At 46.3% G+C, this 22,827-nt stretch overlaps 1 protein-coding gene across 6 annotated transcripts in view; it reads left to right on the top strand.

The window, feature by feature from the left end:
• The window catches only part of MGRN1 (mahogunin ring finger 1), a 108,882-nt gene that overhangs the window by 34,576 nt on the left and 51,479 nt on the right, over positions 1 to 22,827 (top strand). For all 6 annotated transcript variants that reach the window (XM_038418632.2, XM_038418630.2, XM_043493187.1 and 3 more), the window contains exons 4-5: positions 1,641 to 1,787; positions 9,384 to 9,501. In XM_038418632.2, coding sequence (XP_038274560.1) covers positions 1,641 to 1,787; positions 9,384 to 9,501 — 265 coding nt within the window. The remainder of the gene's footprint in view (positions 1 to 1,640; positions 1,788 to 9,383; positions 9,502 to 22,827) is intronic.

The following is a 22,827-nucleotide window of genomic DNA, read 5'->3' as shown; positions in this document are numbered from 1 at the left end:
TACATCCTCCTCTGATTTTCCAGTGCATCTTGTCCCTTCTATCTCTCTCTCAGGGCATGTCTACACTACAATCTTAAGTTGACCTACGTTAGGTCGACTTACAGCCACCACAGTAATTAATGTGATGGCTGATGTCCACACTACCCTCCTGTCAGTGGTGCGTGTCCTCACCAGGAGCACTTCCACTGACTGAAGAGGGGCAGTATGGGGGGCTGAGATCCAGGACTCTCAGCGCTGCACTGCTTCCCACTGGGAGCCCAGCTGCCTGGCCAGGGCTTCTTACCTCTCTACTGAGAGTGGAGGGGAAGCTGCCCGGTGTGTCTCGCCTCCGGTGGGGTGATCCATGCCCAGAGTCTGGTCAGCTGCCATGTTCCTAGCAGGGAGTCGAGACTCCAGAGCTCCCTCTGGGGAGCCCGGGTGGCAGTCTAAGCCAGGAGTCTGAGTAGCCACCCAGCTTGGGGTGGAGACCCAGTAGCAGCCTAGCTGGGAGCTGGCTTTCTTGTCAATTTCATGGCTCCAGCGAAATTGACAAGAATAACAGTCAACAGTACAGCACCCGATGTATGGAACAGTTTCACACTGACATAAGCCATATGCCTCTCATGGAGATGGGGTGGTTATGTCAGTATACTAGGGCACTTACGTCGGCGGGAACCAGTCTGTAGTGTGCATTGTCCGTTGTGCGGATAACTTCATTTATAATGCTTTCTCTTCTGTAGGATTGTGACCGTCTCCTCCCTGGGACTGAAATAGAGTGATTATGAGATCAGCTAACACAAGGGTGGCCAACCTGTGGCTCCGGAGCCACATGTGGCTTTTGAGAAATTTAATATGCAGCTCTTTGTATAGGCGCTGACTGCGGGGCTGGAGATATTGGTGCCAACTTTCCAATGTGCCAGAGGGTGCTCACTGATCAACCCCCGGCTCTGCCACAGGCTCTGCCCCCATTCCATCCCTTCCTGCCCGCTCCCCTGAGCCTGCTGTGCCTTTGTTCCTCCCCCTTGCTCCCAGAGCCTCCTGCATGCCACAAAACAGCTGATCGGGAGGTGTGGGGAGGGAGGGGGAGGTGCTGGCTGGTGGGGCTGCCAGTGGGTGGGAGGTGCTGGGAGCGGCAGGTGGGGGAACAGATGTGTGGCTGCTGACGTATTACTGTGGCTCTTTGGCAATGTACATCGGTAAAGTCTGGCTCCTTCTCAGGCTCAGGTTGGCCACCCCTGAGCTAACATGTCAGTAGCAGGCATTTTGCAGTTAGATAACCTCTGAATGAGATTCAGCTACTGCTTAGGGCAGATCTCCTCCTCTTGGCTTAAATGCTCATCTCAGGGAGACTTATGCTGCTTGGGGTTGCTCCCAAGAACAAGGTGACTTGGATGGGTTTAGGGGGGTATCTTGATCTGAGGCAGATAACAAGGAAATTTAGGCTAACTATCTGAAAAACCTTCCTGACAGTTAGCTCTGCTGGAACAGTGGAACTCTTTGCGGTGACACAGTGACCCATCACTTTAGTCATTAAGACTGTACTGGACAAAACTTAACATACTCTAGTAACACTCTTGCACTGGCCTCTGGGGATGAAGTAGATGAGATAGCAAGTCTCTTCCATCTGTAATGTTTGTCCTGACTCTGGCTTTTTCTTGTAGGTATAAAGATGATCTAGACAGTCCTACTGAGGAGAATGGGAAGCAGAAAGTCCTGTACAGCCTAGAATTCACCTTTGATGCTGATGCCCGTGTTGCCATCACAATCTACTGCCAGGCTACAGAGGAATTCATCAGTGGCATGGCAGTGTAAGTACTGGGAAAACAGATTTAAAGGGGCACTGGCGACTTACAGGTCACAAGTCTGCCTGAAATTTTTCTCCTGGTACAAGTAACACCAAAGGAGGCAGGAGAGAGCAGGAGATTTCTCCTTTACAGTTTGCTTGCTTTGTGCATTTGGCAGCTCTGTGTCTTAGTAGTTTCCCCTGTTAGTTAGTTGTGTGGGTTTTTCCATGCACATTTGGGAAAAGAAAACTAAAGCCATACAAAGAAAAGGAGTACGTGTGGCACCTTAGAGACTAACAAATTTATTAGAGCATAAGCTTTCGTGAGCTACAGCTCACTTCATCGGATGCATTTGGTGGAAAAAACAGAGGAGAGATTTATATACACACACACAGAGAACATGAAACAGTTTCATGTTCTCTGTGTGTGTGTATATAAATCTCTCCTCTGTTTTTTCCACCAAATGCATCCGATGAAGTGAGCTGTAGCTCACGAAAGCTTATGCTCTAATAAATTTGTTAGTCTCTAAGGTGCCACACGTACTCCTTTTCTTTTTGCGAATACAGACTAACACGGCTGCTACTCTGAAACCTGTGGTTAAAGCCATACAGTTTGTCAGGGAGACGCAAGGTGTAGCTCCTGAAGGTGTAAGCTCATTTGTTGAAACTGACTGACTAGATTTCAAGAGGATGTCCCTTTTCATTGGGACACCTGGGTCAATAGAACTGATGCAGTGAGAATGAGCGCCCTTCAAGGATCAGGAGAGGGAAAAATGTGTAAGGAATTGAGCCGCCTCCCCCCGGCTTCAGGGTTTAAATGACCATCTTATAAAATTAATTATACTGAAGGGTCTCTCTTGTGTTTTATAGGCAATAATGCCTGTTAGATGTTTCCTTCCAGGTGCCTACTCTAACATTTGTATGGTTGGTGGGGGTGGTCAAAGTTCGACCAAAGGAATTTTAGTGTGGCTTGTATCGTCAATATAATTCAGTCATGAAGACTCAAAGTCCTGGTATGCAATGCTTAATCTAGATCAGCATATCTAGGCTGCGTCCGATCAAGGCGGAGTTTTATGTTTTTGGGATGTTTTAGTCTTAAGGGGGCACACTTCCGTGTTTAAAGAACTAGAGTGCCTGTAATTTCCTTTTTTTTCCATGCAATTTAAGTACATGGGGGCCTGGTGACTTACTACTGTAGGCCTCAGATGGCATGATTTTTAGACTCCTCTATAAATAGTTCAGGATCTTTTGTCGCTAACGGAAATCTCTAGGCTGGAGAAGCTTAATGTAGATCTCTAATTGATGGCTGACATCTCTCTACAGTTAGAGTTAAGGGTTTATGCAATTGTGTTATACATCATACTGGCTTTTAAAGGAAACTTGTGTAATCTAAGATAAGTGATCTATTGATGATTAAAGCAGGAAAAAAATAAAATAGAATTGATGTCAAAAGACTTGCTTTAGGCACAATATAAGCATCCTGCTAATGATCAATGAATGTTGTTTTTAGAAATGGGGCCAAAGGCTGAACATTCCCATCCAGATGTGAATTCCTCCAGACTTGGAGGGTGTCCAAAGTCAGGATTTTGATCAGGCTCCTCTCTAGTTTTGTTAAAGCCTGTAGCTGTCTTTAATCTTTGTGAAAAGTAATAAATTAGCTCCTCTTACAGAGCTTTGGCACCTCTTGGGAAGCTTTGAAAACCCAGCTCTTTAGCCCCAGTTTCTCCTGAGCAGTGCAATATATAGGCAGGCTCCTATAAATCCTAACTATTTCCATGTTATGTTTTTGTAAGTCTTTAAAAAAGTTTCCTGTGAATTTAGTACTAGTGAAGGTCTTGGCTTGACACTCTTGGCACTTGAAGTCCTCTCTGTCCCTAAAACAGATGAAACATGGCTAGGCAGCAGTGCCAGCTTCTCTCCTACTGCCTTCTGTGTGAGGCAGAATATCCCTTGCCCTTGCTCTGAAAAGGGACCATCTTTAGGGACTATGCCTTTATTTTGGGGTGGCATAACTGTCCAGTGCGCAAGTCCTTAGACTGAAAGAGCACAGCTGGGTTCTGTTCCTGCCTTTCACTGACCCTTGAGCAAATCAACCATGCCTCAGTTTCCCCACCCATATAATGAGGATAATGAGGGCTTATGACTGTGTGGTGGTGGTGGTAGTTGTGGTTGCAACAGAAGCCGATGGACTCTTCTGAAGCCAAGATCCTGATTTAATGCAGATGTGGTAGATAATAGGGATCTGGGGAAGAGAGCAGCAAATACAGACTTTATAAACTGCTTTAATTCAACCCAGACTATTTTCCCATGTTATGGTGGCGGCAGCTCTGTAAGCACATCTTGGGGCTAGTGCAGCTGCCTGAAGAGGATATCTCTGCTTCTCTGGATTTAGCATGCTGCTACTAAAAACGTTCGTTCTTTAAAGCCCTGATTTTAGCTTTGCTAAGCAGTTCTGTAAGGGCAAACACTATAATTACTTTGATTTATTCTCCAAGTTCTGGTGGAAAAAACAACTCTGGGCTGCATTTTTAGAACACCTCAAAGTGGAGAGCTGTATTTTTAGCACACTCATTGGAGAGCACGATCATTGAGGGTACTTTATCTCCATTGGTTTGATGCTAATATCTAAACTGAAGGGTCAGTGTGTGCAACTGTTGTATGTTTTAGAATCAGTGCCCCCTCCCACCCCTTTCAGACTGATGCGCCCAGCGCTTCACGGGGTGAACAGGATCTCTCTGAAAACCAAACTCACTTTTTCCTCTTAAGCGGAAGCCAATCTCTGAAGCAGGAGAGGCTTCCTCCAAAGGTGCCAAGGCAAACGCATCCTCTTAGCCACCAGTCTGCAGTGTGCTCCTTGGAAGTTCTAAATGGCTGAAGCTCACTTCCCTGGCTGCTTTGCTGAAAGACCCACCTCACAATCCCTAATCACACTAACATGATGTTTGTTTCAGTCCCCGGCTTGGAGCATGGCTTGGGCCTCTTAGAGTCATTTTGCTGTATTTTGGAAGAGGGACTCTCAGCTCTCTCTGCAGAGACCATTCTCCATGGACCACAACCCCCCCGGCCTGCTTATCCTGCAGCTCTATCCAGAGCTAATAGGTCTCCTTCCCTTTGCTGAGAGAACTGGGGTCCATTTCAAAGACAAAAGGAAATCTCCTCCCAGAATGGCTCAGCACTCCAATTAGAAAAGGAATGGCATCAGTACCATAGGAATCCATCTTGAAGACACAAGGAGTCTCTTGTCTCTTCTCTGCCTGAGACTTGTCTGTCTGTTTCATGAGACAGCTGAGTTTTCTGGAATCTGTTAGGCTGGGGAAGATAGCATGTGTGTGTGTTTCATTGCATGATTAGTGGCTTTGAGCTCCCTTCCCTAATCTGTCCAAAGCCTCACACCACACTGGCATGTCATGCTCTTCGTTAAAACGGTCCCTAGGGATTTTACAGCTGCAGGTGTCTTGCTGAATGTCACAAAATTATTTCCTAACTGTAAGGTATGAACGTTCAGTAGTCCCCTAAGGGAAAGAGTTGCAGTCGGCCCCATGACTGGAGTCACTTAAAACTAGCCATTTGGGCTGGACATGCACTTTAAGGAACAATTCTGTGCTGCCAAAGGTGATCTAATAGTTTTGGTTTCTAACTCTGTGTGAGGATACTGCTCAGTACTTGTGCAGAGCTTTTCCTCTCCATGTGCTTTAGAGACAAGAGTTGCTCTTCCCTAAATTATTTATACTGCACTGTTTGCTTGCAGGCACAATGAAGCACAGCTGATTTCATTGGAATGGTTTATTACATTTCATTACTATTGGTATCAGGTGTTGCAAAACCACCCCACCCAACCCTGACTCTCTTAAACTGACAGCACATGTGACACTGGGTCACTTACCTGTTACACATTCTGTTTGAATGTGGGATTTTGAACTTAATTCCTTTTGATGGCGGTGAACCAGCTAATCAAATTTATGGCTTGGCCTACTGGCTGCATTCAGTTGTGTGTGTACAGAAAGGAGGCAGCAGTACTAGATGATCCTCTTGTCACTTAATAGTCTCATGCTTATTCATGGCCGGTGAAAGTCCTTTCTGCTATAGACACTCATGCTTAATTTGACTTCTCTGTACAATCAAGAAGTGTGTGAAGCAATCCAGGGCTGGGTATTTACTGCTGGGCACAAACCTACTCCTACCTTTAAGGCCAAAGCCTGCTTTGAGCCATACAGATAGCAGCCCCCAAAGAAATGCTATAGTGCTTGGAACTCATATGCCATAAAACTAAATTCCAGAGATTTCACTGCCCACAGGTAAACCCTCTTTCTTTAATAAGAGTTTAGCCCCCTCTTGCCTTTCTCTGCAGCTGCACTAGCATGTAACTGAACAACATGGGCATGCTAGTTAGAGTAAATATAAGTGCAGCACCTCCTACACAACAAGTCCAGCTAGCAAATCTAGACCTTCTACAGTCTTGGGATGGTGAAACCTGCCTGCCAAAGGGCAGATTTCACCCACTCGGCCACAGTTTCTCTGGGACTGGTGCGGAGAAGCTGTGCCTCTTCCTGGGAGAAAGGAGAGAGCTGACATTGCACTATGTGGCAACCTGCCACCAGGTCAGGAATGAACACGCAAATGGACACAGGATCAAACCCCAAACATTGTGTGTGACCTGTCCTGCATGGGTCCTAACTGCCTCTGACAGAGACCTGAGGGGTCTGGCTTTTCATACTCAGCCTTTAGCAACATTTGTCTAGCTTATTCTGCCAATAAAATCTCATTGAATAGAAGTGATGCCTATGCCTGACTTGGGACACCATGTGCTTGCTGTAGTTGATTTGACTATATAGTAAGTAAAACCACACTCACCTGTGTACCCTATAATTCACACGCAAAGCAGCTGTCACTTCCCACCTCCCCACAGCACTTTAATAACAGAGTTGCAGCAAGATCTCCTATTACTACGGCTGAGTTATTTTTATGCTGTACTGTTTTGAACATTTTTCTAGTACATTGTGAAGTATTGTCATAAATTATTAAAATGAAACTACCCCAGCAAGAATGAAAAAAACATGTTTTAGTGCAGTCCCTTGGATAGTTTTTTTTTAATTCGCCCAGCTGTTAATTTGCAAAATCAGTCTTTGGCACCCCATGCAAGTGGTTCCACTGTCTAATCAGCCTGGCGCAATTCTACCAGCCAGGTTCTTAGCTGGTGTCAGTGTCGTGGCAATGGATTTCCAGTGTAACTCTGCCAGTGTATACCAACTGGGGGCATGTAATTTTTGTCTCAGGCCGACTGGGTAAGACATCCTCAGTTCTTTCTCCAGACATTTATACTGTGCTCATCACCAAGATAGCTGAGGCCAAACTGGGAGACCTAAAATCAGACGTTTAAACTCCTAAAATAGAAGTTGTCTCTTTTTCTCCGAGCTTCCTGCTCCCACTGGCTTGAGTGGGATTTGTAAGTGCTCAGCTTCTCTGACAATCAGGTGGCTAAATCCTAAGGACTTGACTGTGGATTTAGGAGCCTAACTTTAGGCCCCCAGTTTGAAAGTACTGGCTTGAACGTGTAAGGGTAAGGGCAGATGAGCAGGTGCTTTCCCTGCGTTGGTGCTTTTTAATGGTAGGTGTGCAGTGGTGCTCAAAACAGGCCATGGATAGCTAACTATTGATCACGTGTGTCAGAACAGCATTAAACCTCTCGGCTGTTAGGTGGATGAGTGATGTAGCTGTCCTGGAGCAGCCTGCTGTGAACTCCGAAGAGAACATTCCCTGCTTTAGACTGCCAACCAACACACTGGAAATGGAACGATCAGCTGGTTAAAAGTGCATCTAAGGAGCCAACCAACTGTACCACGCAACCATGGCAACAAAACATTACTATGGAGCTCTGGGAAGCTTTAAGCTCTGAATGCAAGACAGAAAATGTGAGGGAGATGACTGCTGTTGTGTAAATATGTGGGAGCTGCATTGTGCTCCTGGCTGGAGCAGAGGCAGGGCACAGTAGGTGGTAGTGGCTGTTGTTGTGTTCTTTGGAGCCCTCGTGGGGGTTGTGCCTTACCATCTCTTTTCCACACTCTTTGCGTTAGTTACCTTGGCCAAGTTGTACTTTGTGGAAGTTGCAAGTGTGCTTCCCAGCCACAGCAGGTGCTTTAGTTCCTGACAGTCTGTGAGCTCCGCTTCTGTATCACAAAAGGGCTAATCAGATCCTTTAAAGATGCTGAATCCAGATCTCCTAGCGATACTTCTAGTCCCTGGTTTCCTCTTTCCTTGCACACTTTCCTCAGAGTCATGGTCTTGCCCTTCGCACACCTCTGCCCTTCTCTCATCGTCTTTCACCTCAAGAGCTGCGTCTCCCATTCTCTTCACCTCCCTTGCTTGGTTTCTCTCCATCCCCTGCTCTTTGAGCAAGCACAAAGCCCCTCTTTCAAACCATTTGTTTTTACAGAGCCACTGCTATTCCTCTCCCTTACAATGGAGGATACTGAGGATAACAGCCTATTACTATGGCTAACCAATGGAGTTACTCCTTTAGCTCAAGTACATAAAGGTCTGGACTGTAGATCCTTGGTTTGAACTCTGCTAAACACCCTTCAAAGATCATTATTTCTGCATTAGCTTGCACCATGGACATTTGCTTCCCCCTGTGATTTGTAAGATATCACTTACACCCTGGACACAGTAAATAGTGGCACCAGGCGGAAGTTTCCTTGGATGCTTACAGCCCTGCTGGAACTTCTAACTTGGGTTAGGGTAGAGAACCCAGCCAATTACAAGTGCAGAAGGCCTGGAGGGTGGCAGCTGGCCCTATTGCTCCAGGTGATGCCTTGGTTTCAGAGTAAGACCCTATACAAGGGAATAACTGTCACTCCACTGTAGGTATGAAGGGAGATTTGGCCAACACCACTGGATCTGGTGGTGGTGGGGGGTGCCCTTGAGATAGTGGAATTGTACTGCCTTCAGATCAAGGATGCTGCTCTTGCAGGGAGAGAAAGGGGCATGGGGCTTGGAGACATGGGTGTGAGAGGAGGGTATCAAATTTAATTCCTGCTACTTGGCCCAAATGCTGATCCAATGCTGAGCTGCCACTGCTCTCTGTGTGCAGCCATTAGAGGGAGCCAAATGCCATCCTGCATGCGGGGCGCGGGCAGCCTGTCAGCAAATCAGGGGAGATGTGGAAAGATTTATCACTGTTAGATCACTGCTCAAGCTTTCAGCTGTGTGTGTGAGGGGAGGGCCCAGGCTTCCTCTTCAAAAGTATTGAGGAGACCCGAGCCTGTTTAAAATATGTGCTACCAGTGCCCATACTCCAGACCTTTGGGGTCAGCCTTTGCTAGACTGGGGCCCCTTGTTGCAGTGCTTTGTGCTGCCCCATTGACTAATATTCCCAGCCAGGCCACTATGGAACTGATCAACTTCACTGCAGATCAAGGCTGTGTTCTTGTGCTGTTTCCCTCTCCTGAGCTCACTTTCCCTTCCTTTTTGTGTCCAGAGTGAATGGCTGCCAGCCCCTGGCAGCTCTGTTTCTCAGAACAGCCATCTGTGATTCCTGGGAGGCTGCAGGCGTGAATGACTTTCTTAGAGTCCAACACAGAGCAATCACTTGTTACATTGAGTTTTCTTTTTTGCCCCTCTCCAGATACAGCACAAAGAATCCTTCTCTGCAGTCAGAGACGGTTCATTACAAGAGAGGGGTGAGCCAGCAATTCTCCCTGCCTTCCTTCAAGATTGATTTCTCAGACTGGAAGGACGATGAGGTAAATCTCTCCTTAGATTTCCCTCTTCTCCAAAATCCTATTGTTCCAGAAACACTGGGCTCTGTTTGTTTAACTTCCTGAGTTGTAGCTGGAAAATTACCAGTCACAGCGGCTGTGGCATGATCTGTCAGCGTGGGGTGAAGGGCCCTGGGAAAAATGGGTCTGAAACATTCAGGACAACTGTTGGGTAGGTATATTAAGCTCCCCCCTCCAAAAAAAAAAAAAGAAAAAAAAGGCTATGGCATGGGGCGGGTTGGACTGTCTGTCGAGAGCTCAGATACCTGGAGTAGATTGGAACTTATCTACAGCTATCTGGGTGAATGACACTGGTGCCATCTCCAAAGGAAGCTGCTGCTTTTTCATCCAGTCTTGATGTGATGATCTCCCAACTGATCAGGGCACTGTGGGAGCTCAGGAACGCAAATCCCATTCAGAGAGGCATTTATCACCTAATAATGTGTCTGGTTACACAGCCCGCAGAAAAGTTGGTGTCCACTTAGCAAATGTATTTAGCCACATGATAGATAAGTAAACTTCTTTTTAAAGAGAGTCTCCAGTTACAATATTCACTTTTTTTTTAACCCCATCAAAGGAAGTCAGAATCATACAAGCAGGGTTGAATTTTATCACTTTGAAAATAAATACTTATCTTCTCTAGAAAAGAGTACAATTCTGAATTGCGTTCTGAGCTGTGAATTAGTATTAGTATTCCACTTCTCATGATGTCCTACTGGTGAATCAGTGTGTGTTTGTTTTTTCCTAGTGTGCATCTGTTACAGAATATTGAGGGGGCGCATATGTATTCATAGATTCCAAGGCCAGAAGGAATGAGGGACCACTGCAATCGTGTAGCCTGATCTCCTGTGTAACACAGGCCAGAGAATTGCCCCACAATCATTCCTATTTGACCTAGAGCAGATATTTTAGAAAAGCATCCCCCAAATCTTGATTTTAAAATTGCCAGTAATGGAGAATTCACCACAGCCCTTTTGGAAAGATGCTACAAAGGTAATTGAACCTATAAGGCATATCTGTGTTCATTCAAGGATTTCAGAGAACTCAAGATCACCATGACTGGAGCTGTGTTGGCTGGGAAAGTGAGCATTTATGTATAGGCTTCCATAAGCTTCTCTTTGTCTGGTATCTGATAGATAAGAAGATTCTTACAAGAAAATGAAAGGGATTCTATTAAGTCATGTGGGCCCAAAACATGAAGAGATATGTCAACTCCAAAATCATACTGTGTGACATGTTAGTTACGGTTATTACAAGTAACTTGTCTACCTTCCTAGAACTGAGAGATTAGTGAGAAAAAGATTGGTATTTTTTCTGGGTTTCTTTGTATGTTAAACAGCATTTTTGGTATGTTTAATTTCACTGTTCCATCTGGTTTATCAGCCTTAGGGTGAGGCTTTTATGTCTGCTGATTTAATTTCAAAATGATGGCGCACCTTACTGCAGAGGAGGATTGTGAGATCAGAGGTGACTGAGCTAGTCACTGCATTTCTTTTCTTTTGTTTCCATTTTTCCCAGCACCTGCCAGTTAAGTAAATATTGGGTGGGATCTTTCTCAGTTTAAAATATTGTGTTTACCATAACTGATGTTAACCACCCTTGGACGACATAGTTGTCAAATTACTAAAATACTGATGGTGAATATGCCTCTAAACGTAGCTAGGGAGCTGTAAGGGTTCCCTGTTCATATAAATGAGTTATTACCTGGTATTTTAATCATGCTGAAGTCTATCTCAGTCACATCTGTGGCATTGAGATCAACATGTGAACTACACTCTGTACAAAATAGCATTTTCTCTGATTGGTTTTAAATTTGCCTCATTTCAGTTCCTAAATTCCCTTTATTTTTGTCTCTTGGGACAAGATTAATAGCGCATTTGACTGGCTTCCTCAATACCATTTCCTTTAGCTTATCCTCGGAACTTGTCACATATCACTAGCTATGGAAGGCTCGGTTTTCTTTAGCTAAGTACTTTCCTTGCCTATGTGCTGGAGGAAGTGGCGGTGACTCAATCGTTCTTTGAGTCAGTAACATACCAGTGCCCCAGCATGGAATTGCGGGAATCTGTGCTGCTAGAGGTGCTGTCCTTGTTGATGAGCTATAATACCAAGGTCTTGGCCATTTGTGGTTAATGATGCTCTCTTCTCATAAGAGTATGAGTGGTATTAATCCAGGTGTTTTGGCCAGATTCTAACCAAGATAGGGATCTTCTCTAACCCTCACCCTACTGTCCAAGCTCAACTGGATATGATGATATTCACTTCCTGTCCCAAACTGTTGTAATGCTGCAGTGCATGGTTAAACATGGAAACAAAAAAAACCCTATATATTTTGTGCAATCCCAGCAGAGCGAATAGCCATTGGTAAAATACACCCCTAACTATAGTTTCAAAATAAACCGCAAGTCAATTACCAGGGTCTTCCCCATGATCCTGAGAAATCTGGGCTGCAGATGTTCTGGTTTCTCTGCCAATAGTACTCCCAAGTATACCTATGACAGCCTGAAAGAACTGTCCCATTCTCAGCCCTGCTTTTCGTTCCCTTTGTCACTTACTCTGATGAAGGAAGCAGGATGCTGGCAGCCCAGACTCTCCTCAGCCTCTTAGAAAAGCAAATTTGTTCAAATCCTCTGTTAATGGCATTTCTGACCAACCAGAGCCACCAGCCAGAGTCACTTGTAATTGTGCAAACAGGTTTTTCACTCTTAGGAAAAGTTTTGCAGCTCATCTTTAAATAGCTGTGTGTCAGCAGAGGTGGAGGTGATCTACGTATTGCACATCTGTTGGTCAAGTCTTCAAAGCTCTTTGGAATCAGAGGTACTATAGAAACAAGCTGTAAACCCCCTTCTCATCTCCTCTTTGGGCCAAATTCTGCTGATCCACTCTGCCGGTCTGTTACATAATCAGCACTGCCGTCTGGCAGGTCTGCAACTGACTTCACTGGGAGTTCTGCTTGGGGAGCAAATGTAGAACAGGCAGCATGGCTCAGAGGAGGATTTCTGTGTGTGTATCTATCTTTCCTTCCCCCCTCCACGCCCAATAACATGCATGTGGCTAGGTCTTCCCAACTACTCTCTGAAATGCAGCACTCCTGTCAGACATCAAACTGTGTGCTGCTGTTCAGCTGTATACACTTAAACCCTGTGGACTGCTTGCCAGCTTCTCTATTAGTTTGTCAGAATAAGATGGAGTTCATGCTTTTGCATGCTGCAATGCTTGTATATGACACAGCCCTTGACCACATGACAGGATGGAAAGCAGTATTGCCTGGGGTGGTTGGCTGGATAAACCGTACTAAGTGCATGTTTTATTTTGTCTTTACAAATGTGTTGGTTCATTGGCAAACTGTACTAAGAGGCTTTCATTGTCGAAAGACTGTCCTCTACACATCCAAGAGTGAACATGAAGTGCAGCCTTTGGGAGACCATACATTCAGACAGTGCACAAATTCAGATTACAAAGCAAAAGTAGTTCCGGTCTATGCTTTTTCCGCCAAATGTGCAAAAATGTAGTTGTGCTCTTGCAATAATAGATTGGGAGCAGGAAGCAAAGCAGGAACCTAAGAGCTGTTTTCAGCCTCACCTTAGTCAATTATCTTTAATGAGTTGCGAATGTTTGGAGCGAGACATGGTAGTTTTGAAAATGTGGTATAGAAATGGCTAGCTAGAGACGCAGCATACCCCTGCAGAGGATCTCACAGTGTTTGAGGGTGAGCTGAGACAGGAAGTGGTTTCAGTCACAAGACCTTTTAATAGCAACTGGTCTAAATTGATACACAGTCATGTCATTATATAGTTGAGAACTGAAAATTTTTCTCGGAAGCCTGTAGACTAAACATAGTTAAACATTTCCTAGAACATTCGGCCTCTGTAATGATTAGACTGAAGCTAGGAACAAAAAGGTGGTAGATTCCCAATTTTCTATTCTCCTGCACCCTCCACAAAGTAACTAAAGACTGGTCTACACTGCAAAGTTAGGTCGATGCAAGATAACTTATATGGACCTGGTTGTGCATTTGTCTATTCTTAACTTTGTCTCCCACCAATGTAAGTGCCCCATTACCCTGATACAATAAGCAGCGAAGAGCCATAGCCATTGTACTTAGGTGAATGCAGTGAGAGTGTAGACGCCGTGTTACTTATGTCGACCTTAACTGTCCTCCAGCAGCTGTCCCACAATGCCCCAACTGACTGCTAAGGTCATCATTGTGAACTCTGCTTCCCCGGGGTCATGGAGACTGGAAACCCCCCACCCTCTGCCCCCACACCTCCACCCCTTAAAGCCCTGCAAATTTTTGAAATTCCTTTTCCTGATTGCCTGGCTTATCGACCACACCTAGTAGCTCTCTCTTGTTGAGTGAAACTGCCCAGTTGACCATGCTGGCTGCACACTCCTGCCTGGAGTAGGCAGGAGATATTGGATCTCCTGGGCCTCTGGGGAGAAAAGGCTGTGCAGGTATAGATCTGAACCAGCAGTATAAACCTTGACATCTATGAGCAAATTGCTTAGGGGATGCAAGAGAAAGGGCATGACCAGGGACCACCAGCAGTGCCGCGTGAAAGTCAAGGAACTGCAGCCGATGTACCAGAAGGCCAGGAAGGCCAGCAATCGGTCTAGTGCCAAGCCACAGACCTGCTGTTCTTACAAAGATCTGTTTGCCATCCTTGGTGGAGACCCCACCACCACACCCAGCATCGTGGATATCTCTGAGGAGCCTGAGTCACAGGTCCCTGCAATGAACAGCAAGGAGGACGTGGAGGAGGAGGAATATGGGAGACAGGTGACTGGGGGAATCCAGCTGCACAGTGAGGACCTGTTTTTGATTCCACCACAATCCAGCCAGTCCTGCGTTTTGATCCTGGGCAAGCCCATTCCAGGGTAAAGAGCCTTGGTAAGTGTGTGTGTATAAATATTTCAATTACAGGGATGGCATCCCCAAAGTAGCAGGACAGTCTTATTAATTGATTCTTGCTAGAAGAGGGAGTGGTACAACCAAGAGAGGTAGAGTTGCTATCAGGTTTTCATTCCCCTCTAGAGTTAGGAAAGGGGGCCATGTGGAGCGGTTTGTTTATGTACACAGGGATGTCCCTTGAATTCTCCATGGAGATCTCAATGAAACTTTCATGGCAATCCTCTTCCATTGTCAGCCGAAGGTTGCTAGGGAGGGCTGTCTTATTTCTTCTACCATTGTAGGATGCTGTCCTATGCCACTTGGTGATCATTTTAGCAGGCACCATTGCAGTACACAGGCTAGCAGCATATGAGCCAGGCAGCTTTGGGACGCCAGCAGCAGCTGTGCTCTCTCTGCCTCTGTTACGCTCAGGGCTGAGATATCAGTTAAAATCACCACCGTCTGTGCCATTCAGTATTCAGTGCCATTGCCTTGTACGACTAGAATCATGTAATCAAACAAATCCCTCCTCATTTTCCCTACCCCCAGTGGATCATACTCACCATGGCTGGTGCAGTGACTGGTGCCGTGCACAAGCAATCCCAAGCAGAAGCGAGAATGCAGAGCTTAAAACTTTACAGGAGCAACGGGAGTGAATTCAGCATCTTAAGTTTCGCTTTCTGTGGTGAATATGCTGACAATGGTACCTCTATGTTTATACCTGCAGCTGCTGCCATTGCAACCTTCAGAATCTCCCCCTCCATACTCGCGGAGCCAGATAAGGAGGAGAAAAAGGAGAACTCAGGATGACATCTTTAATAAGATCCTGCACTGCACTGCACCATGAGAACAGGGCCTGGAGGATGAACTTTGCGGACACCTGGAGAAGGAGGAGAAAGGCTCAGGAGTCCCAGCAGGACAAGGAGACGGAGATGCACCAAGACATAATGGGGCTTCTCAAGCAGCAAACACAGATGCTGCAGACTCTGGTGCAGGTTTAACAATCCCAGGCTCACCTCTCTCTGCAGCCCATTGAGAACCCAATATTGGGACCTCCCTACACGCCCCCACCTCAACATTCCATGTGTAATCAGGGGTCACTGCAGTACCCCAGCCGCTCCACCCGGGGGCACATGAAAAACAATCACAGCTTTACATACACTGACCCATGACAGCCACAGTCGGTGTATTTGTAGCTGAAATGAGCATGAATGTTCTGTCCCCTTCTGTTCTCTTAATAAATTCCATTTTATTCCATTTTTAATGGATTTGTTTTGAAATTGCACGGGTTCTTTTTGCACTGAATTTGTTACAAAATAAAATTCTATTATTTGTAACCATTCACTTTTATTAGTTCACAACATATGCTGCTGAGTGCTCAGCATTTCTGAAACCAATTATCTGTTACTGTAAAGTCTCTCTCAACTCATAAGGTCATTCAGAAACAGCATTAATCGGTGCATTGACAATGTTATATTACTACACGTACAGCAATCACCACACGATTTCTACCAGGCCACTAAAGAGCAGGGTGACATAGGGCCCACTACAACAACACATGCTTCTGTGGCTCGCTGTTAAAATGGTCTTACAAAGCTTCCCTGAGCTGTGTAGCTCCACACTGAACTCTTCTAATAGCCCTTGTATCTGGCTGTTCAAATTCAGCAGACAGCTGCTCTGCCTCCACCCACCAGAAACTTTTCCCCCCTTGCTTCACAGATGTTATGCAGGACACAACAGGTAGCAATAACTATTGGCCTGTTTTTCTCACTGAGGTCACTAAGTAAACAACGCCTGCATCCCTTCAAATGACCAGAAGTACACTCAACTGTCATTCTGCATTGCTGAAAGAAAGTTCCTGCTTGCAGTTTTCTGAACAGTCCTGTGTTCTTAACGATGAGAGCATCATGCACCTTCCCTGAGCAGCCCACACTGATATCAGTAAAGTGTTCCCAGTGATCCACCAACGCTTGCCTAACCGTGGAAAACGAGCCCTTTCTGTTGATATACTCTCTGTGGCGTGGTGGTCTGGTGCCACAATAGGGATATGTGTGCCATTTATTGCTCCACTGTAGTTCAGGAACCCCGTTGCTGCAAATCCATCCACTATGACCTGCACATTGCCGAGAATCACAGCCCTGCATATCAGGAGGCGATTAATGGCCCTGCACACTTGCATCACAGCAGTCCCCGCAGTGGATTTCCGGACTCCAAATTGATTTCCTGCTGACCGGTATAAATTTGGCATTGCAAGTTTCCACAATGCAATCACCATTCGCTTCTTTGCTGCCAGTGCAGCTCTCATTTTGGTGTCCCTACGCTGGAGGGCTGGCGCAAGCTCAACAAACAAATCCAGGAATATGGCCTTGCGCATCTGAAAGTTCTGGAGCCACTGCTCGTCATCCCAAACCTGCATTACGATGTGATCCCACCAGTCGGTGCTTTGTTTCTCAGTCCCAGAAGTGGCACTCCACCATCTGCAGCTGCTCCGCAACTGCTGCCCACAAACTTGAATTGGTTCTCGCTATGGCCCACAGCAATCTATCCTCCAGAGAAATGTCATGTTCTTCACTCATTCGGTAGTTCTTGCATCTCTGCAAATTCCTCAGGATCAGTCGCCCTGTGCTTGCAACACTCATGACACTAGTGCAGAGCTATACAGGTGCCATGCTTCTGTCAGACGTGGTGGACAGCGAAGAGGGCCTTGTGGGATTTTGAAAAAAAGTGTGAAAATTTTGGGATACAGATAACATTATGGGATGGAGACAGTTGCAAACTGGGAAGTTGACCCCATGCTCCCACTCACTCTCATGTGACTCGTTTTGGCCGCATCATGCATTTAATAAACCACGTTGTACTTGGTGGATGGTGCTAGTATACTTTATATCTGAGGGCTTGTCTACACTTGAAGGGCTACAGCAACACAGCTTCAGCTGCATTACCATAGTGCTTCAGTGTAGACCCTACCTACACCAGTGGGAGAGGTTCTACCATCCATGAGGCCATCAACCTAGCACGCTCTGTACTGTATCAGCTAAACTACATCGCTCAGGTTGTGGATCTTTCACAACTCTGAGTGATGTAGCAGGATCGACCTAACTTTTTAGTGCAGCGCAGGCCTAAGAGATCCACTGTTACACCTTTTAAAAATAGCAAAAATAACAAGGACTCCTTATTTTTGCTGATACAGACTAACACGGTTACCATGCTGAAACCTTTTAAAATTAGGTTATAATTAATGGAAGGAAGCACACTGAACAGAGAGAGGTAATGGGATGGTGGGTCTCTGTTTCCTATAGAAATGCCCCTTGTGCCGTGGTTTGAAAATGAATCCATTCTTGGCATACTAAATGCTCCCCTGAAGGAACATCATGAACAACTGTGGGTAAAATTACTAGGTTTAAAATTAAGCTCATAGCAGTTAGAGATGGAAAGACATGCTGGAACTTTAAGTGCAGTACAAGATAGTTATCCCTACTCAGAAGCTGTCTTGGGTATTATGCTTTTACTCTCTTTTGTTTCTCCTCTCCCCCTTCCTCCCCGCCCCTGATTTGCCAGATGTACTCAGGGTCTCCTGCTGAGAAACTACACAGCTGAAAAGGAGTGCTCTGGATGTTTGGAATTCCAGCTGTCAACAGTTATAAAGCATTCTGTTTTTGAGATACTAGGTGACAAAATCAGCCCTAGATGAAGTCTGGGGAAAAAACAAGATAAGGGGTCCAATTGGAGAGGCTCACCGCTGCTCTGTGAGCACTGCCTTTTCATTGGTAGATGTCTTGTGCTCTATAAGACAAGTGTTGCTTTGAAATTAAGTCTCTAGCCCCATGAAGATAACCTTCAAATTGCAAACTGCCTGTAACCACTGTGCAGTGCCATCTGCCTCTGGCTGCAGACAGCCTGAAACAATACCTCTGAGAGGAGTGAGCTGCACCCATTTGACTGAGAATGGCGAAACCTAAAGATTAAAATGTTCTGACCTTTTGCTGCTGATCAAACCCAATGAGAAAGAGTGTCTATTTATCAGCTACCTGATGTTGGATCCAGAAAAGCTGGTCATCAGTACAGATACCAGGAGGAGTGTATCTGGATGCCTGTCTGTGACCCAAGGAGAAGATGTGGTGTATAACCTGTCTCATACTGTGGACCATCATTCTCACTCCTCCATTTCCAGAGTTTACCTTGAGCATCTGGAACTTTTTTGTAACCTCCTGCAGGAATTCATCATTCTCTTCCTTTTCTAGTGCGCGCACAGGACGCTGGCATGTGGGGATGTGTCCAAACTCTTCTGGTGCCTTTCAGAACGAACACAGACACTTTCCTTTTTCACAATGTTTTGCTTTTGTGAAGCAGCTGCATGAGCCCTTTCTGGAATCGGGTCTTCCTGTGGCTTTAAGGGAATCTAGTGACCCATAGCCTGCAGGCACTGATTTCTTTGTCACTACTGCCGGATTGGCAGAGCTGGAAAGTGAAGCCGTCAGGTAGCCATGGAATGAGCCTGGGCAGTGTCATCCCCTCGCAGCTCTGTTACCTCCTGCCGTTGTGATTCAGCCTGGCTTGAGGGTAGGGTGCCAGCAGTCCTGTATTACAAGGGACATTCCTTATTTAAATGGAAAATTACCTGTCCCTTACTAAATTGGGACACCTTTTATCCCGTATTTCAACAGCAGGGGCCAGTACTCACAGGTGCATCTTTCCACTCCCCTCCCAACTCTGGCCCTTCAGTGCTGCGCAGGGAAAGCAGACTGGCTCAGGGCTGGGAGGGGAGTGGACAGATGCACCCATGATTACTGGCTTCCTGCTGACTCCAGCCGTTGAGCGCAGTTCCCTCTGCTTTCCCTGCACAGGCTATCTGTCTGTCTGGCAGGGCGAGTAGATGGGCCTGCGTGCCCTGGTGCTGCGCTGAAGGGCCAGGGTCAGGAAGGATCGCTGTCTGGCAGCAGGGCGCACAGTGTGGCAGCAGGCAAAGACCAACCATGCAGCCTCCAACTTGGCTCTTGGCTCCTGTGCAGACCCTGAACAGTAGTCACAGCGGCTGCTGGCCCAGCATCTGACACTCTGGACTCTCTGCAGCATCCAGAGCTGGGGAGAGAGAAACCTAGGAAGCATGGGGGTGGGGAGAAAGGGACTTGGCCCCAGAGGTTAAAGTCAAGACTGAGGACATCTGAGGTTTGTCCCTTATTTTTTAAATACAATGTTGGCAACTTTACTTGAGGGACAGGTCTAGGCCGAGAACGGAAGTTGGTCTCCATGAGGCACTGTCTGTGGCTCCTCACTGGTGGGCCCTGATTGTTAGGAACAGAACTTGCTTCACTTGACTCATTAAACAGTAGCTCTTAGATGGTAACAACTTTCAGGCCCTCAGCCCTGGGCAGGACTGCAGCCTCCCAAAGGGTAAAACTGTGCATCATGCCTGGTGCCTGCCGCTCAATTTTGTTTGTATTTGGAGAGGCCCTCCCCCCTTGACTGAAGGATGCTGACCAGGTTGTGAGGGTGTCAGAGTGGAAGATGTTTGCACAGCTTTTGTGAACTGCAGCTGAGCAGAGGTAATTAAGGATCGTACTGCTGAGCCCTTGGTCATGTGGCTCCTTCATTGCCTAGCGGCTCCATTTGGTCAGTATTTTTACTGTAGAAATGGAACTTTGTTGTAGAAATGGAACTCCTTAAACAGCAGATCCAGCTGCTATGAGCGCTGACTTAGTTTGTTGTTGCTGCATGCCTGGGCGTATGCCCGGCTGGTGGTTTGGAACTGGGATATGAGCAGGTCACAATAGGAAGGACTGTCCTTTTCTGCTTGTATACATTCACTTTCCTCCAGCCCCTGTTGATGCCTGACTGACTCTCCCTGTGACGAAGAGGATACGCGGTATTCAGCAGCACTGCTACTCCACAAATAGATGTAAGAGGATGCTGGATATGTTGCATTTTCCCCTTTCCCCTAAGAAAAAGAGTGTGTTCCCTGACAGTCCCGGCCCTCTTATCGGGGACCACACTCCTCAAATCCTTCCCACTCCTGTCTCTTGCATGGCAGCAAGTTCTCCTGATTCCTGAGCCAAGGCCAAGAATAGCCTAGTGTTATAGCTGTACTTGAGTTAGGAACTGTCAGCTTGCTCATCATCCCCTACTTTGGGGAGTTTATATGGCTGCAAAAAAACACTGGGTCCAGGCTGCTTCTTTGCGTAGAGGCTCCATCCAGAGGGCAGCTGAATGTCTGTCTGTCTCTGTGAACCCTGTTGAAAATATGACTTTATGAGTAGCTAATGGAGCCTGGTATCTGGTGTGCGCAAACCACACCTGCACCCGAAAGAGCTGTCTCCATGGGCTCTCTGTACCGCCCTGCTCTTCACTGGCTCCCTCTTCTGTGTGACATTCAAACTGCTTGTTCTCCCCTTCAGGCTCTAATTCCTACCCGTCTACATCTCTGCCTTGATTTCCCCCTTCTCCCCTTCTTGCTCCCTAGCCTCTCTCTATCCTAGAACCATCTCCAGGTCTTGGCTCTGCACCTGCTTTCACTGCCCTCTGGAGTTCGCCTTCGCTTCCCAGGTGCCCATCATCCCTTCTCCTCCTTAAACCCCACTTCTTCTTATGAATCTCCTTGTACAGAGGCACCTTGCCCCCCACATGGGGATTGATGAGATCTGGCGGAGTTGGGGTGAACTTGAGACCCGGCCTTCTGTGTGTCCAGGAAAGCACTTGGGTCCCTGTAACTTGCCCTAGAGCTGTGTGCGGTAGTGAAGTTCTTGTGCTGCAGCTTTGGCACCGCCTCCTGGACATGCTGGAGTGTTTTGGCAGAGTCGCTCTGACTCTGACACACCTCCGTAAAATAGTACAAAGGATCCATTTACTTTGCTCATTTCTATGAGTGGCTCGGAGGTGCCGTGATGGTAGCACCTTCTCGGAGGGGAGCGCTGTGGAACCACAGCCTGCTGGGCCAGCAGAACCTGAACCCGTCGGTAAGATGCATGGTTTCAGCTGGTGCATCAGATCGGGAATTCATGGTGGCGGATTTGAAGTTTTGAATGGAAGCAGGCTGGAAACGAATAATGCAGCTGTGACAGTAGTGCCTCCGTGATTTGTGTGCATTTGTTCAGTTCCGTTTATTTTATTCTCTTCCCACCTTTTCATCTTAGGGAGTGCCACAGCACTTTGTATTGAAAATGCATAACAGGCCCCAGGCAGTGAACTTTGGATGCCAGAGTTAAAACCTGAGGCTCTGCAGCATGAGCCAGGCTCTCACTGACAACTGTAACAGACTCTCACCTCTGGCTTGGGCACGGAGGGTGACATGTAACATGCACTGACCCGTGGGTTACAATTGCATCTAAGAAGCTGCTAGGAAGGAGCTGAACGACCGTGCTGAAGCCAGTTGCATTCTCTTCACATTTCCAAAGTTACTTTGCCAATGTCAAGGCATAAAAATAATGATAGGTTCTGGGGCACAGTTGTGTGGCAAGGAATGGATAAATTACATTCTGACCTGAAGGCTTGTATGAGAAAATTTCACCTTTGTGCAGGCCTCTGGGTATTGTAGATCTAACCAGGCTGCTCACAAACAGCTCTGTGCTAAAACTGATTACGTTGCTGAAGCTCTTTGTGTGTGATCCTTTATTTAAACCAGAAGAGATGGTTTATTGAAATACATTTCCTTTTTGGTGTGAGTGAGCGTGTGGGAGTGTAAAATGGATTGATGAAGCCAGTTTCTGTATGGCAGGAGATGACTTCGTGGAAATATCATGTCTTGGAGTACCAATTTGCTTTGGGAGAGGGTATGACCCCAGATGTCATAGGCAAATAAAATAAGCAGGGCTTCAGATGCTCTGCAATTCCATGGCTGTGGAATTTGCCTCACAATCCACTCCTTGCTCTAAACTCTACGCTTTCTTTTAAAGTCTATTTCTAGCCCATGCTATGAAGAGAACCTTAAACATATGACCTCATTGCAACCAGTGCAGCGACATCTTCCTGAGTCTGCAGGCAGATACAGTAGCTCTGAGTGGTGGAGCTGCCCTAGGCATTTAAATAAGATGTGGATTCTGAAGCATAAGGATGACTGTTATCAGCATTGATGATTTCACTGTTGATCATTTTAGCAAAAACATTCAGCTAAAGTGCTCTAATCTATAATCACTAACTGCTTCTCCCAGTTTCCCAAGTACCAAAATCCCCATCTGGCATAATTTTATGCTTCCTCTTCCCCTCGTTCCCACAACATTTGAAATGCAGTTGTGTCTTCAGTATGTTTTGCAGCCTATGCCAGATGTTGATCATAAAATAAATTGAATGGAGGTTTGTAACAACTCGCTCAAGGTGCCAGTTGGCTCATTTATGTTCATGTTTAAATAAACCTCACATCTTTAACTGACTTGAAGCTGGTATAAATATCCTGCAGTGCTGCAGAAATTGTGCAACCTTGTTGCAGGGTA

This window comes from Dermochelys coriacea, chromosome 10 (genome assembly GCF_009764565.3).
Source record: "Dermochelys coriacea isolate rDerCor1 chromosome 10, rDerCor1.pri.v4, whole genome shotgun sequence".
In the NCBI taxonomy this organism is placed as follows: Eukaryota; Metazoa; Chordata; order Testudines; family Dermochelyidae; genus Dermochelys; species Dermochelys coriacea.
Note: the sequence above shows the minus strand (reverse complement) of the source record. Positions and strands in the feature narration are given on the sequence as shown.